The following is a 15,453-nucleotide window of genomic DNA, read 5'->3' on the forward strand; positions in this document are numbered from 1 at the left end:
CTGGTTGGTGTCAGTCTCCTTCCTTGGGGGGGTGCAGGGAAGGGGCTGCTCAGGGCTCTGAGCACCCCTGGGAGCTGGTGGGGGGGACAAAGGGGGCTCAGGCTGGGTGGGGAGTGAGGGGGTTCATGAAATCAGTGGTTTGTGGGGTGGAAGTGGGTGGGGGGCCGGGCAGGAGGGATTAGAGCTGAGCTGAGCAAAGCCTGGCACCTCAGGGTGCTGGGAGGGGTCTGGGGGGGAAGCTGGGGCTGTCCCTGCTGCTCTGGGCAGGGTCGTGGGGCCTTTCCCGAGCCCCCCAGCTGGCTGAGTCCTCTCCCCTGCCTGCAATCCCTGAGGGAGCCAACTGCTCCAATGGGGAAATGCCTGGTGAGTAACCTGTGGAGTTGGATACAGGGGTGGGGGGTGCCCACAGGGGGTGACAGCTGAGTCAGGGGGATGTCACTGAGGCAGAGACAGTGCCTGTCACGAGCTGAGCCTGGACACATGGTGCCTCTGGGCTTCAGGTGTCTGGGAACAGCAGCAGGAGCAGCTCTGGGGAGCAGGAAGGTGCCAGAGACAAACCCAGAGTGGCTCCAGGCACCACACAGCAGCCACATCCTGCTTCCTACACCGCAAATTCCTCCCCTGCCACCCCTTCCTGGGACCCCTTCGCTGTTACTGCTCCTCCTGGGGCTGACAGTGCATCAACAGTGAGGAGCTGAAGCTCCTGCCCAGGCCCAGGAAGAGCCAGGAAGCAGCTCTGAGGACAACAGGCATCCCTGAGTAGGGACACACACCCCCAGGAGCTGCTCCAGGGAGCAGAAACCTCACCGGATACAACTGTTCAACCACAGGCAACGTGGCCCTGGGGTGTAAGAACCAAACCAGGGGGCAGATGTAACTGTGCTCAGGGCTGGCAGCACAGGGGGTGGCCCCCCTGTCCCTCCCCCAGCCCCACAGTGTCTGTGTGGGGTCACTGTGCAGCTCCAGGGGGGGAGGTGGCTGAGCTCTGCCCTTCCCAGCTCCCCACTGCCAAAGCCACAGGGAGGAGGGGCAGCAGCAGAGGGGAGGGAAGGGCTCGAGCTCCTGCTCCAAAGGGACCCAAAGCCTGGTGGCTTTAGGATCCATCCACAAAAGGCAGCTTCTGCTTTAACCCAAGCACTTGGGCTGCACAGCAGTAGCACAGAAATCAAAGCAGAGCAGTGGACTAGGTACCACTGGCAGGAATTTTCACTGGTTTGCACATCCCCCCCCATAATATTCACTTTGGGAACATAAAACTGGAGAGGAATTCTCTCTCCTTAAGCAGAGATACATGTGGCAACCTAAATCCATAGGGAGGAGGAGGCTGAATTCCAGCTGCATTCACATCCCAGAGAAGACTCCAGAGACTTCCATCCATGTCCCAAGGATGACAAGACCCCAGCTGGTCCTTGTCTTAAACCTCTGTGTATTGTATCAGACACGTATCAACACTACAGCAACGGACCCAGCACGAATAAATACATCTGTCATCCTCTTCTCCAAGTCCTCCTGCACAGCCTGACACCCAGAAGAGCTGGAGGTCGCCTTGGGGGGTGGTTCTTGTGGAGATCCCCACTGGGGTAGAGACTAAACCACGTCTGGGTCCTCCAGCTTTTTTCATGAGAGGTGAGGTGGGATGGGAAGGAGAACGGGAGCATCACTGGTACTGTCGGTAGTCGCTAAAGGGAGAGGGCTGCAGCTGGGAGGGGTCATCCGACAACTGAGGGCCTGGGAACAAAGCAAGAGAGGCAAATCAGACAGAGAGATGAGAGATTCCTTCTAGTCATAGAATGCTAGGAGTTGGGAGGGACCCCAAGGGTCACAGAGCTCCAACCCCCCTGCCACAGGCAGGGACACCAACCTCCAGGCCTGGAGCTACACAAGGTTGCCCAGGGCCCCAGCCAACCTGGCCTTGAACACCCCCAGGGATGGGGCACCCACCCCCTCTCTGGGCAGCCTGTTCCAGCCCCTCATCACTCTCTCTGCAAAGAGCTTCCCCTTAATATCTCCTCTCACCCTTCACTCCTTCAGCTTCACTCCATCCCCCTTGTCCTGCCAGTCTCTACCCTTTTAAAAAGCACAGAGCACACTCACAGTGCTTTTCATACCAAACCCCTCTAAATCAAGCTGCTGGCAAGAGTTTCCATGTGATTTTATTCCATTCACCAAGTTCAAGAGGTTTAAGCACTGACAAGAGCCTCAGTCCAACACGGAACGTGTTTGTAGCACCTTTCCTCATGGGAAAGGAGTCAAGAGTGGTGAGAGGGAGACGTTTCCAGTCAGCCCAGGAGCTGGAAACCCAGACCTTACTGCCCTTCACTTGAACCTGGCTACTCTGTAAAGCTTTAACTTCCCAACAACAAAGGCAGGCAGTGAAATGGAACAGCCTGGGAGTCAGCTTCCCTCCTCCTCCTCCTCCCACCCAGGCTGCCTCCACCGCACACCCGCTCCAGAGCGACAGCCGATACCCCCTCTGGGGATCCACCTGGGGTTTGGATTAGAACAAACCTTGTCCCAGACCAAAGGCCATCAGGAACCACCCCCCTGAGTGAGGAAACCTCCCAGGAGCCTCTCCAGGCTGGTGGGTTTGTCTGTGTTCCTCCCAAAGAGGGGGTGTGGGGGGCAGACCTGTTCCTTGGGAAAAATGGGGGGGAAAACTGGCTGGCCATGCCCAGGGAGCTGTGGGGAGTGGGAATGGAGGCAAATCCACCTGGGAGCTGGTCATTGGGGTGTTACACCCTCATTAGCACCAGTGAGGCTGCACCTTGAGTGCTGTGTTCAGCTTTAGGTCCCTCACTACAAGGACAGTGAGACAGCAGAGCACATCTGGAGAAGGGCTCAGATAAATCCTATCAGCAGCTGAGGGAGTGGGGATTGTCTCTACAACTACCTAAAAGGTGGCTGTGCTGAGGTGGGGGTTGGTCTCTTCTCTCTGATAGTGACAGGAGAAGGGAAAACACTCTTAAATTGCATCAGGTAAGTTTAAGTTGGACATTAGGAGGAGTTTCCTTACTGAAAGGGCTGTCAGGGATCAGCACAGGCTGCCCAGGGAGGTGGGGGAGTCCCTGGAGGGGTTTAAAGGAAGAGCAGATGTACTTGGGGACATGGTCTGGTGTTGGATCTAGCAGGGCTGGATAGATGGTTGGACTCAACCTTGAAGGTCTCCTCCAAGCAAAACCATTCCCTGGTTCTATTAATGACCTGGGTGAGGGGAGTGAGTGCACCCTCAGTGAGCTAGGTGGGAGTGGTGACCTGCTTGGAGGTAGGAAGGCCCTACAGCTGGATCTGCACAGGCTGGATTGATGGGCCAAGGCAAGAGGAAACAGTGTCAAGCTGCCCCAGGGGAGATTCAGATCCAAAACCAGGAGAAACTTCTCCCCAGAGAGGGTTTAGTCACTGGAAGGGGCTGCCCAGGGAGGCAGAGGAGTCTCCATCCCTGGAGGGATTTAAGATGGGTAGATGTGATGCTGAGGGACATGGCTGGTGGTGGCAGGTTAGAGTGATGGGTGGACTTGATGATCTACAAGGTCCCTCCCAGCCAAGACAATTCTGTGTTGTGTCTTCACACAACCCCCTACCCACTCAGCCAGCATTTCACTTAGGGGAAAAGAAACACCTCTCCAGCTTGGGAAGCAGGTGAAACATAAACCCCACGTGCTGCTCCCTGACTCTCCACAGCCTTGGAAGCCAGCAACCAGCAGAGCAGATGCCCTGTGAGATGAGGCTGGTGATGGGAAGGGCCTTATGATCCCACAGCCTGGTGGTTCCTCACCGTTGGGAAACTGTGTGGAGGCAAATCTCGTTAGCAGGATGCCAGCTCCTTCAATTAAAGCTAGGAGAATCCCTCCCATGGCAGCAGATCCAACCATGGCAACGGGTCCATCTGGAAGTAAAAGCACACAAGACACCACTCTTTACTCCTTGGGTACGTTGCTTTGTAGCTCTCTCCCTTTAGTAACACTCTCTCCTACCAGCAGGCTGAGGAGCAGCACCACTTCCACACCCACTCAGCCTCATTAGCATCACCAGTAAATGGTTAATTACCCAGCAACTTCCCCCTCCCCTCAAGGAAACAGAAAGTAGGAGAACATTTGAGAACACAGTTATTACTCCCATAAGCACAGGGCTCCAGTTTCTAAGGGAAACTGGGAGATCATCTGGAAGTTAATCCCAGTTTGGGCATCCAGAGCTGTCCCCTCACTGGCCCAGTGAGAACCATGTGGTTTTTAACCCACATCCTCAGATTCTTACTTCTTGCTGCTAAGATGGCTCCAGTCAGGGCTCCACTTGTGATTGAATTCCAGGGATCTTCCTTCCCTCTCATTCTGACCATGCTGCAGTCGATCATGGAGAACAGGCCTCCCCAGACAGCAAAGCTCCCTGGTCCAGAAACAAACACAGCACCAAGCCCAGAGGTGAACACACACCAGTCAGAGAAAGCCCAGACAGGCCAGCCATGCCATGGCCACAGTACCAGGGTGCTTCCCTTCAGCCACACACCCAGAATCACAGAATCCCCAGGTTGGAAGAGACCTTTGAAGATCAGCAAGTCCAACCATCCCCATCCTAAGCTAAACCAGATCCCTCAGCACCTCATCTACCCTTTTCTTCAACACCCCCAAGGGTGGGGACTCAGCCCCTCCCTGGGCAGCCTGTGCCAGGTCCTGACAGCTCTTTCAGCAAAGTATTTTGTTCTAATGTCCAAATGTTTTTCTGGTGTCCAACCAGAGGTTCAGATCAACCCTGAGAAGAATCCTCCACCCACCAGGTGACACACAGACATTTGTTTTAGATCTAATCACCCTGATCTATACACAATGACAGGAAGCTTATCAAACAGGGGTTAGAGGGGAGCTTCCATCCTAATCAAGCTGATCAGCTCAGGGAATTCTCCTGCTTTTCCCTTTTTAAAGTGGTTCCTCACAGAGGGTGATGTGGAGTTTCATTCTACCCTCACCCTGCTCCTGGCAGCACATCAGGCAGGACCACGTGGTGGAGCAAAGAGAAGGCAACTGGGTTTGGGTGCTACAGATTAAACTCAGTATTAATTGCTGGGCTCATCTGAGAAGAGCTGCTAATTAAACAAAGTCCATCCCTCCTGGATGTGAGGTGTGTGAACAGGTCAAGCCCTGCACAGCCCCAGGCTCCCAGGCAGCCAGCCCAGTGAACACATCCCTGCTTCCCCCACACCTAAAGCAATTCTGGCTGCTTCAGAACCCTGTTTACTCACTGCCCAGACTAACAGACCCCACTGAAACGCAGCTCAGGTGTCAGTGGGTGATATTCCCAAACCTGGGACAGCGACAGTGATGATGACACAGGATTAATTACCTCCCAGTTGTGGAGCTCTGGTTTTTATGGCTGTCAAACTGCCCCGCAGCCGGTGGTTCACACCCTGCAATGAGAGAGACATGACCCATTAACACAGAATCCCAGCCTGGGCTGGGTTGGGAGGGACCCCAAGGGTCACAGAGCTCCAACCCCCTGCCACAGGCAGGGACACCAACCTCCAGGCCTGGAGCTACACAAGGTTGCCCAGGGCCCCAGCCAACCTGGCCTTGAACACCCCCAGGGATGGGGCACCCACCCCCTCTCTGGGCAGCCCCTTCCAGCCCCTCACCACTCTCTCTGCAAAGAACTTCCCCCTAATATCTCATCCAACTCTTCCCTCCTCCAGCTTCACTCCGTCCCCCTTGTCCTGCCAGTCTCTGCCCTTTAACAAGCTGATTCCCCTCCTTAAGACTTTAATAACTCTTAAGCACAATCAGCACAGGCTCCTTCCCAAGGCAGGTGTCTGCAGCCTCTGACTCGCTGGAAACATCTATAAACTGTCATGAAGATTTAGAAGTCAAGTGTCACACAGTAACACCACAAAACTCGACAAAACCCTTTCAACTGGAAGCCAGAGTAATGTTTGAAAACAAATGCTCAAGTGGAAACTGGCTCTTGTTTTATTGAAGGTCCCTGAGAGGGGTTTGCAGTCACAATTTTGCAGCAGAAATTGAAATTCCCCTGGAATTGAGAACTGATTCACAGCAGCTCAACACCAGTGGTCACGACTCCCCACGCCTGTGCAGTTACACACAGCCTAGCCAGACAAACCCTGGTAGTAACAACTGGTAGTAATTAAATAAGAGATGAATTAAAGTAAATAATAGCCCCTTGTGCAAGTCTGAAGGAGAAAAACTCTCTTCTTGGGTAGATAATGGCAGGACAAGGGGGATGGAGTGAAGCTGGAGGAGGGAAGGGTGAGATGAGAGATTAGGGGGAAGTTCTTTGCAGAGAGAGTGGTGAGGGGCTGGAACAGGCTGCCCAGAGAGGGGGTGGGTGCCCCATCCCTGGGGGTGTTCAAGGCCAGGTTGGATGGGGCCCTGGGCAACCTTGTGTAGCTCCAGGCCTGGAGGTTGGTGTCCCTGCCTGTGGCAGGGGGTTGGAGCTCTGTGACCCTTGGGGTCCCTCCCAATCCAGACCAGTCTATGTTTCTATCATTCTTCCTTGCAGTCTTTGTTTCATAAAAGCAAGGGAGAGGTGAGAGAACAGCAGCCCAGGCCTCACATCTTGACATGAGGACAGAACCAAAGGCAGCAAAGAAGCTGAGACAGAGATATTCCACTGCACCTTCTGCTTCCCCATCCCTGGGGAGACATCCCTCAGCAAGGGAAGGCCACCAGCTGCCAGTGTCCCACCACTGCCATCAGATCAACACAGAGCTTCCTCCCAGAACGATGAAGGCCACATCTGGATGGCCCATGACCAGCAGTCCCACCCTGGTCTGGGTTCACCACTCATGGGTCCCACACACTGCACAGGGATTTCTCCCCCTTTGCCTTCAGCTGGCTGGATTCACTGCTGATGGGCAGGGAAAGCAGGACAGGGGAAGCTTCCCAATGCACTCCACAAGGGTCTCACTTACCACTGGGGAGTTCCTGAACCCCTTGATAGCCTGGAAGATGCCACCTCCTATGGCTCCCATGGTGAAGGCGCCTCCGCAGTCATCGACTATCCTCCAGGGACTGGGAAGAAAGAGATGGGAACACTGAATTCCAGCATGTGAAACCACACAGGGAACTGGAACAGACCCAGCAGTCACACATCCCATGGAAACAGAGCCTGGAGCTGCAGACAGCAGCACTACACACACACTGAGGTTAATGCAGAGAAACCACCTCGAGGTTCATCTCCCTGGGGTGGGAAGAGTCAGATCCACATGTTCTGGGCTCCTCAGCATCAGAAGGACATGGAGGTCCTGGAGTGAGTCCAGAGAAGGGCAACCAGGCTGGGGAAGGGGCTGGAGGGCAAATCCTCTGAGGAGCAGCTGAGGGAGCTGGGGGTGCTGAGCCTGGAGAAGAGGAGGCTGAGGGGAGACCTTCTCACCCCTCCCCTGCCCTGCCAGGAGGGTGCAGAGAGGTGGGCGATGGTCTCTGCAGCCAGGGGACAGGAGATGGGACAAGGGGCAATGGGCTCAAGCTGCCCCAGGGCAGGGTCAGAGCAGATGGGAGGGAAAAGTTCTTCCCTGGCAGAGTTGTCAGGGCCTGGCACAGGCTGCCCAGGGAGGGGGCTGAGTCCCCACCCCTGGGGGTGTTTAACAGAGGGGAGATGAGGTGCTGAGGGATCTGGTTTAGCTCAGGAGGGAATGGTTGGACTTGATGATCTTCAAAGGTCTTTTCCAACCTGGGGATTCTGTGATTCATAGATCCAAACCCCTCACATAGGGCAGGGAGACATCTTTCCATCACTGAAAGCTTCTGTGGAGTTCCAGCTCTGCCCCACTTAGGGAGCATAATTAGCTTTAACTTTATTGTTCTCATTTTCATCTTGAGCTGCACAAAACTTCCATGGCAAACCCAGTGAGACTCAGCTCCTGGCTGCCCCCAGCCACCCCCACTTGTCCACAGCTCTGGTTAGTTACGTGACAGACTTCAAAGCCAGCTCTCCTCCAACTGCAAAGGCTTTTCCTGACACAGCCCAGATCTCTGGAGCTCACTCAAAAGAAAACACACATCCAGCCAGAGGACACAGAGCAGGGAATGTTTCCAAGCAGCTTGGAAACAGAAGCAGAACCCTCCTCACAGCAAACGCTTCCGACGCTGGGGAGATGAGGGGCTCAAAACCACTGCCAGGAGCCTTGTTCCTCTGCCACTGCACTGAGCTCCTGGAAGAGGTGAGGCTCACCTGCCATCACCCCCCTGTCACTGCTGGCAGTTCTGCAGCATAACATAGTAAGAGGTATCGTGTCTTTCATCTCACATCAAAAAGCACAGAAGCCAAGTGCTGAGAGGATGCCAACTCCTGCCCCAAGCAAAACCAGGGACACAAAGCTGAGCACCACAGCACGCTCAGGATTAGCAAACTGTGGGGCTGAGCAGAGAATCACAGAGTCACAGGGGTTGGAAGGGACCTGGAGAGCTCCTGGGGTCCAACCCCCCTGCCAAAGCAGCTCCCCAGCTCATCTTGCACAGGGCGGCGTCCAGACGGGGCTGGAATCTCTCCAGAGATGGAGACTCCACACCCCCTGGGCAGCCTGTCCCAGGGCTCCCTCACCCTCACTGGGGAAAAGTTCTTCCCCAGGTTGGTGTGGAACTCCCTGTGCTCCAACTTGCAGCCACTGCCCCTTGTCCTGTCCCCACAGACACTGAAAAGGGGCTGCCCATTTCCCCTGCATCCCATACTGAAGATATTTATAAGCATTAACAAGGTCCCCCCTTAGTCTTCTTCTCTCCAGGCTGAACAGCCCCAGCTCCCTCAGCCTTTCCTCACAGGGGAGATGCTCCAGGCCCTTCAGCATCTCTGTCCCTCCTCTGGACTCTCTCCAGGAGATCCCTGTCTGTTTTATCCCAGGGAGCCCAGAACTGGACACAACACTCCAGGTGGGGCCTGAGCAGGGCAGAGCAGAGGGGGAGGATCCCCTCCTGTGACCTGCTGCCCACACTCCTCCTGATGCCCCCAGGATCCCATTGTCTCTCTCAGCCCCAGGGCACCCTGCTGGCTCATGGTCAGTCTCAGTCACCCAATACCCCCAGGTCCTTCTCTGGGCACCTTTCCAGCTGCTCTGCCCCAGCCTGGAGCAGCACTGCTCGGGGTTGTTGTGTCCCAAACCTATTCATAGACACTGAGGAGGTCACCCCCCAGTCTCCTCTTCTCCAGGCTGAAGAGCCCCAGCTCCCTCAGCCCCTCCTCATGAGGAAAACATTCCCCTCCCTCAGCCCCCTCTGGCTTTGATTGATTAAATAATTCAGCCCCACTTCACATTTCATTTCCCTTCCCTGATTTCCTGCTCTTAACCATCAGGGAAAGGTTGGAGGCACAGCCTTGGCAGGGATGCCAAGATGAAAAGCAACCAAGTCTTTCTTCTCCAGGCTTCTTTGTTTTGTTCTGCTCCTGCCCAGATTTTGATCTGCTCTGCTATGAATAAAACATCTCATCACAGCCCTGCTCCTTCGTTAGGCTCCCTAACGGGGAGGCTGTGAAAAGGCTTTCTGGAAATCTAAATACATTATGCAGAGCAGCCTTCCTTTGCCCACAAGGTCAAATAACTCAAATCAGGACTGTTCTTTGCAGAAGCTTCATTAATTAGACCCCAATCATGGAAAGCTTTCCTAGATTCCACCCCCCCACACCCCAATCTTTACCCCTGCTTCAGATGTCAAGCTCATTAGCTGCTACCTTTGGGGGGGTTCTTCACTTTCCATTTAACCCCTCCCAAAGCTCTGCAGGGGCAGCTTTTAACTGGGAAAACATCTCTGATGCTGGTGGGGCCATTTCATCCTCCAGCTCCTCTGAACCCCCACACAGCCCAGCCTCACCATCCCTGGCAGGGCCTGACCTCAGCAGAGGACAGAAGCAGATGAGAAGAAACCAGACTGTTCCATTATTCATTTGGCACTTAGCTACAAGCTTAATGCTGCTGTTAATTGTCTCCCTGCCTTTACAGGGAGCCTGGCAAGGAGGGGAAGGATGTGCTGGAGGAGAGGTAAGGTCAGATTCCTACTCCTGATGGCAACTGGGACAGCCCTAGAGATGAGGCCAGGGCACTGGGGCAGGCACAGCCCAGCTCTATCAACCCCCAACCCCTCAGCACCCCTCCACAGTGGCTCACAGCACTGCTGGGTAAGAGGAAAAGGTGATAAGCAAGGAAAGATAGTGGGGCCACAGCACCCTGACTGCTCCTGAGCTGAGGCTCATGCTGACAGCCCAACCTCTGACTGCCCTACGCACCACCCAGGCTGTTCCCAGCACAGGGCTCCCTGCATAATGATCCCTGCCCCTAACCAAGGCACCCAGGATGGGACCTGCAGCCAGGACCCACAGTGTCACCTCCCAGCCAGGTCACACCGCTCCCCAGGGGGCTGAAACACCCCCCTAAACATGGGGAGAGATAACAGGGCGCCCAGCAGCAAAACAAGACCCCAACACCCCCCTATTGCCTGACCCTAGGGAAGGGAGCATGAGAGTACCCACAGCAATGGCTGGATGGCTCAGACCTCGCTGACACCTCAGACTTTGCACTGCAGACAGGCAGAGCTGGTGGCTGAGGAGAAACTTTCACACCCAGGAAGCTTTGGGAGAAACCCCACAGGGAGCCCTGGGCTTCACCTGGCAGCGGTGAGTGGGACACCCCACCCACCCACCCACCCTGAGCGGACACGTCCACTTCTTAATCCTACAGATAAAGCCTGGGAACCACGACCAAGGTGGCTGCGACCGTTTGGCAACCTGGTCATGGGCTGTGTGCCCGGGACAGCGAGGGGGGGCTGAGAGGACGGGGACAGGGGAAGGAGGGAGGGAGGAGGGGGAAGGTGAGCCCGGGGAGGGGAGGAGGCTGGGGGAGGCCGGTGTGGAGGGTGAAGGGAGCAGCCCGGGATGGAATCCGTGGGGGTGAGACCCGGGATGGATGCGGGGGGAAGGCCGGGATGGAGCAGGGGGAGGAGCCCAGGAGGGGACGGGGAGCGGGGGCCGAAGCCCGGGCTGGACGGGGGGAAGCAGCCCGGGCCGGACGGGGGGGGCAGAAGCCCGGGACGGGGAGGGGGGGGGGGGGGGCAGAAGCCCGGGACGGGGGGGAGGGGCAGAAGCCCGGGGGGGGGGGAGGGGCAGAAGCCCGGGACGGGACGGGGGGGGGGGGGGAGGGGCAGAAGCCCGGGACGGGGAGGGGGGGGGGCAGAAGCCCGGGACGGGGCGGGGGGAGCGCGGAGCCCGGCGCTGGCCACAGGCCCGGCCGGGGAGTCGCGGCGCCTGACGGGAGCGGGACGCGGCGAAGGGCCGAGTCACCGGGCGCCGCCGCGGGGGAAGCTGCGGCGCAGGAGGCCGCAGGGCCCGGTGGCCGCGCCGGGACCCGCTCCTCTCCCCTCGGGGGGGTCCCACCGGGCTCGGTGCCGGCTCCCCAAGCCCCAAGCCAGGGCGCAGGGCCTCAGCTGGGCGGCGCGGCCTTGCCCCCCCCTCCACAGGGCCCCCCCCAAGGTCACACGCCCACACCCGCCCCGCGGGGCCGGCGGCGGCCCAGGGAGAGACCGGCGGCCGCGGGCAGCCCCGGGCCGGTCGCTCCGCTACCCGCCCCCCCCTCCTCCTCCTCCCCCCCCCCCCCCCCGCCCCTGCCGGGCCCCGCCGCGCGCCGCCCCAGCGCGAGCCGCTCACCAGGGCTCGCGCGCGTACTCCTCCATCTTAGCAGCCGCCCTGGCCCGCCTGCCCCGCCGCGCGATTGGCTGAGCGCCGGCCAATAGGGGCGGAGGGCGGGACTAGGCTGCGCGCTGGGGAGGTGTGCGCATGCGCAGTGCCCTCTGTGCGCCGCCCTGCGCTGCGCGGGCTGCGAACGCCGCGTCGTGAGGCGCCACCGCGGGCCTGAGCTTGAGCCCGAGCCCGGCTGCCCCGGGGCAGGGCAGGGGAGGGGGCTCATCGCTGGGGCCGCCCTCACGGGGCGCTCAGAGGGCCGGGGTGGGGCGGGGTAAGGAGCGGCGCCGGTGCAGGGCCGGAACAGGGGGCCCTGTGGTAGGGCCAGGCCGCGGCCTGGCGCTCTGAGGCCTGGAGAGCGCTGCGGCCGCGACTCGCTCTGTGCTGAGCAGCGCCAGGGCTGAGCGCTCAGAACCGCTGGGAGCTCCTGGGGTCCAACCCCCCTGCCAAAGCAGCTCCCCAGCTCATATTGCACAGGGCGGCGTCCAGACGGGGCTGGAATCTCTCCAGAGATGGAGACTCCACACCCCCTGGGCAGCCTGTCCCAGGGCTCCCTCACCCTCACTGGGGAAAAGTTCTTCCCCAGCTTGGTGTGGAACTCCCTGTGCTCTAACTTGCAGCCATTGCCCCTTGTCCTGTCCCCACAGACACTGAAAAGGGGCTGCCCATTCCCCCTGCAGCCCATACTGAAGATATTTATAAGCATTAATAAGGTCCCCCCTTAGTCTTCTTCTCTCCAGGCTGAACAGCCCCAGCTCCCTCAGCCTTTCCTCACAGGGGAGATGCTCCAGGCCCTTCAGCATCTCCGTAGCCTCCTCTGGACTCTCTCCAGGAGATCCCTGTCTGTTTGATCCCAGGGAGCCCAGAACTGGACACAACACTGCAGGTGGGGCCTGAGCAGGGCAGAGCAGAGGGGGAGGATCCCCTCCTGTGACCTGCTGCCCACACTCCTCTTGATGCCCCCAGGATCCCATTGTCTCTCTCAGCCCCAGGGCACGCTGCTGGCTCATGGGCACCCTGTCACCCACCAAGACCCCCAGGTCCTTCTCCACAGAGCTCCTCTCCAGCAGCTCATCCCCAGCCTGTACTGATTGAAGCTGTTACTCCTCCCCAGGTGCAAGACTCCACACTTGCTTCTGTTAAACCTCACCTGTTTTAGTGACCTCACCTGTTTGTGGCCACGTGTCGTCAGGAAACGCTGTGAACGCCCTGGACGTGGAGAGATGAAGCCTGGTGCTACCCCTCCGAACTGGAGAAGGACGCTTGCCTGGTGACAGAGGGCTTGGTGCAGGGTAACCAGCCTGACCTGAGCGTGCCCATCCCACTGGAGACACTCAGGAGCAGCACCCACCTCACTCTTGGTGCTGCTGACCCTGGGGTGTCCCTGGGGGTGCCCCTGTGAGCCGGGCAGTGTGGGTGGGAGCTGGGCTTCAGTGTCCCCATGGAGAGACTGTGACACAACGGTTCTCAGGGGGTCTCAATACCAGAGAATTACACTCTGTGGTGCCAGCAAATCCCAAGGTGACCTGCAAAGCCCCCAAAGCCTTTCCCCACACGGCTGCTAGCAGTCTAAGCTGTAAATCACCTCTTCTTTTCACACTTGTACTTCAACCTTACACACTGCACTCCCTTGTGAGGGCAGTAAATCACTTGTTTGCAGCAGGCAGTGTGGTTTGTGCGCTGGGACACTTAATTGCTCTAATAAATCATGGGCTAAAGCAATGAAAAGGAGCTGGAATGCTTCCCCCTTGCTTTAATTTGCTGGTTTTGAAGGCTTTAAAAGCTGGCTGCGAGTGTAAGCAGCCGCGGTCAGAGCGTGGCGATGCTGAGATTGTCTTTAATTAAGGCTGGGTGGGAGCAGGAGATGATGCAGTAATGGAGATCACCAGAAGGTGGTATTGTGGCTTCTGCTTTGGCCAAAGAGGGGCGATGGGAAGAGAGGGAAATCCCGGCCCCTCATCCCAGCGTGGTGGAGCTCAGGAGTAAACCCCTCCACTCTTGTGCCTTCTCTTGCTACCGCGACGGGTCCCACGCTGGTCTGAGCCTCCGTGGGGTGGCAGGTTCTTGCCTTTGTCTTTTCCCTTGGTGAGTGGCAGGGTAATTATACCAGGCTGAAGGATCGTTGTGGTCATCTCTTTCCTAAGGTGTGGGAGAACTTTTGAAACACCCAGCCAAGCCCATGTGGTGCCAGAGTCACTCCAGGGAGCAGCTCAGCAGGGGTGGCACCCCCGGGGCTGGAAGGTGCTCAGGGGATTTCTGGGTGTTTCCAGCTCTCTCTGCAGCCAGGAGCTGGTTATTTTCCCAGTAACACCAGCCATGGACATCACAGCCCTGGAGCATGTCCAGAGAAGGGCAGTGAGGCTGGTGAAGGGTCTGGAGCACAAGTCTGATGAGCAGCTGAGGGAACTGGGATTGTTTAGCCTGGAGAAGAGGAGGCTCAGGGAGACCTTATCACTCTCTCCAACTCCCTGGAAGGAGGTTGTGGGGAGCTGTGGAGCCTCTTCTCACAGATAACCAGGGACAGGACCAGAGGGAATGGCTGTGAGTTGTGCCAGGGAAGGAGAAATGAGGAGACATTTCTTCTCAGCAAGAGCAGTTGGGCATCAGAAGGGGCTGCCCAGGGAGGTGGTGGGGTCACTGCCCCTTTGGGATGCTCAAGGGCAGGTTGGGTGAGGTACTCAGGGACACAGGTTAGTGAGTAATAGAGGTGATGGGGAGACATTTGGACTAGATGATCTTGGAGGTCTTTTCCAACCTTAATGATCCCATGATCATCCCACTTTTCTCACATTGCCAGGGGTTATGCAGAGGGAGGTTTAGGGTGAAGTTGCAGTTGGACTGGGGAGAGAAGCGGTTTCTCTCACTGCTCACAGGACAAGCACGTTCCAGAGCAGCCTCCTGGCATGAAAAACAGATCAGGGTGGTTATTTAACCCTTCCTCCCATAGGCTCTGAAAGTGAAGGAAACAGATGAGAGTTACACATCCCATTGCCAGTTGTGCTAGATCAGCTAACAGGAAATAAAACGAAGACAGAGACCCTGTGCCTGGAAAAGGTACTTGGTCTGCCTCAGTGCCTCCTCTGGAAGACTCTGCTCATGGTGTTGCTGTGGTTCAAAGGAGTGTTGTGCAGAAATACTCATTAGTGCCTGGGAGGCGCTGGGTTGCCATGGAGATGGGGATTCTGGTGACAGGGGAGATTCGGAACTGCTGAGAGCTCCTCACCGCCTGCACCTCACTGGTGCAGCTTCAAAGGGACAGGGGGCATCAGGAGGAGTGTGGGCAGCAGGTCACAGGAGGGGATCCTCCCCCTCTGCTCTGCCCTGCTCAGGCCCCACCTGCAGTGGCACTCATTCCACTTGTTCAGGTGAAGATGGTGCCAAGGGGACACTGAGGCACTAAATTCACTCAGGTTCCCGGTGCCTCCAGTGCTGTGGCAGCCACGGTAGTTTTGGGGTGAAGGAAGGAGAAGACTCCAACTGTGCTGAGACCAGAAGAAGGTGATGGGGATGATCACGTCCCTTCTAATCCTTTGTGCAAGTGAGCACTAAAAGGAGGGTCGTGAATCAGAGAATCCCAGACTGGTCTGGGTTGGAAGGGACCCCAAGGGTCACAGAGCTCCAACCCCCTGCCACAGGCAGGGACACCAACCTCCAGGCCTGGAGCTCCACAAGGTTGCCCAGGGCCCCAGCCAACCTGGCCTTGAACACCCCCAGGGATGGGGCACCCACCCCCTCTCTGGGCAGCCTGTTCCAGCCCCTCACCACTCTCTCTGCAAAGAACTTCCCCCTAAT

The 15,453-nt window shown here is 57.5% G+C and overlaps 1 protein-coding gene across 1 annotated transcript; it reads right to left on the reverse strand.

Annotated features, from left to right (window-relative positions):
- Positions 1-1,406: 1,406 nt before the first annotated feature.
- On the reverse strand, positions 1,407-11,671 carry TIMM17A (translocase of inner mitochondrial membrane 17A). The gene is made up of 6 exons (XM_084276057.1): positions 11,629-11,671; positions 6,914-7,013; positions 5,332-5,395; positions 4,252-4,380; positions 3,773-3,883; positions 1,407-1,728 (listed from the first exon to the last, which is right to left on the reverse strand). The coding sequence occupies exons 1-6, from the start codon at positions 11,652-11,654 to the stop codon at positions 1,658-1,660; spliced, it is 501 nt and encodes a 166-aa protein (XP_084132183.1). The 5' UTR covers positions 11,655-11,671; the 3' UTR covers positions 1,407-1,657.
- Between the last annotated feature and the right edge of the window lie 3,782 nt (positions 11,672-15,453).

Source organism: Gallinula chloropus, assembly GCF_964237585.1.
Source record: "Gallinula chloropus genome assembly, chromosome: 27".
Lineage (NCBI taxonomy): Eukaryota > Metazoa > Chordata > Aves > Gruiformes > Rallidae > Gallinula > Gallinula chloropus.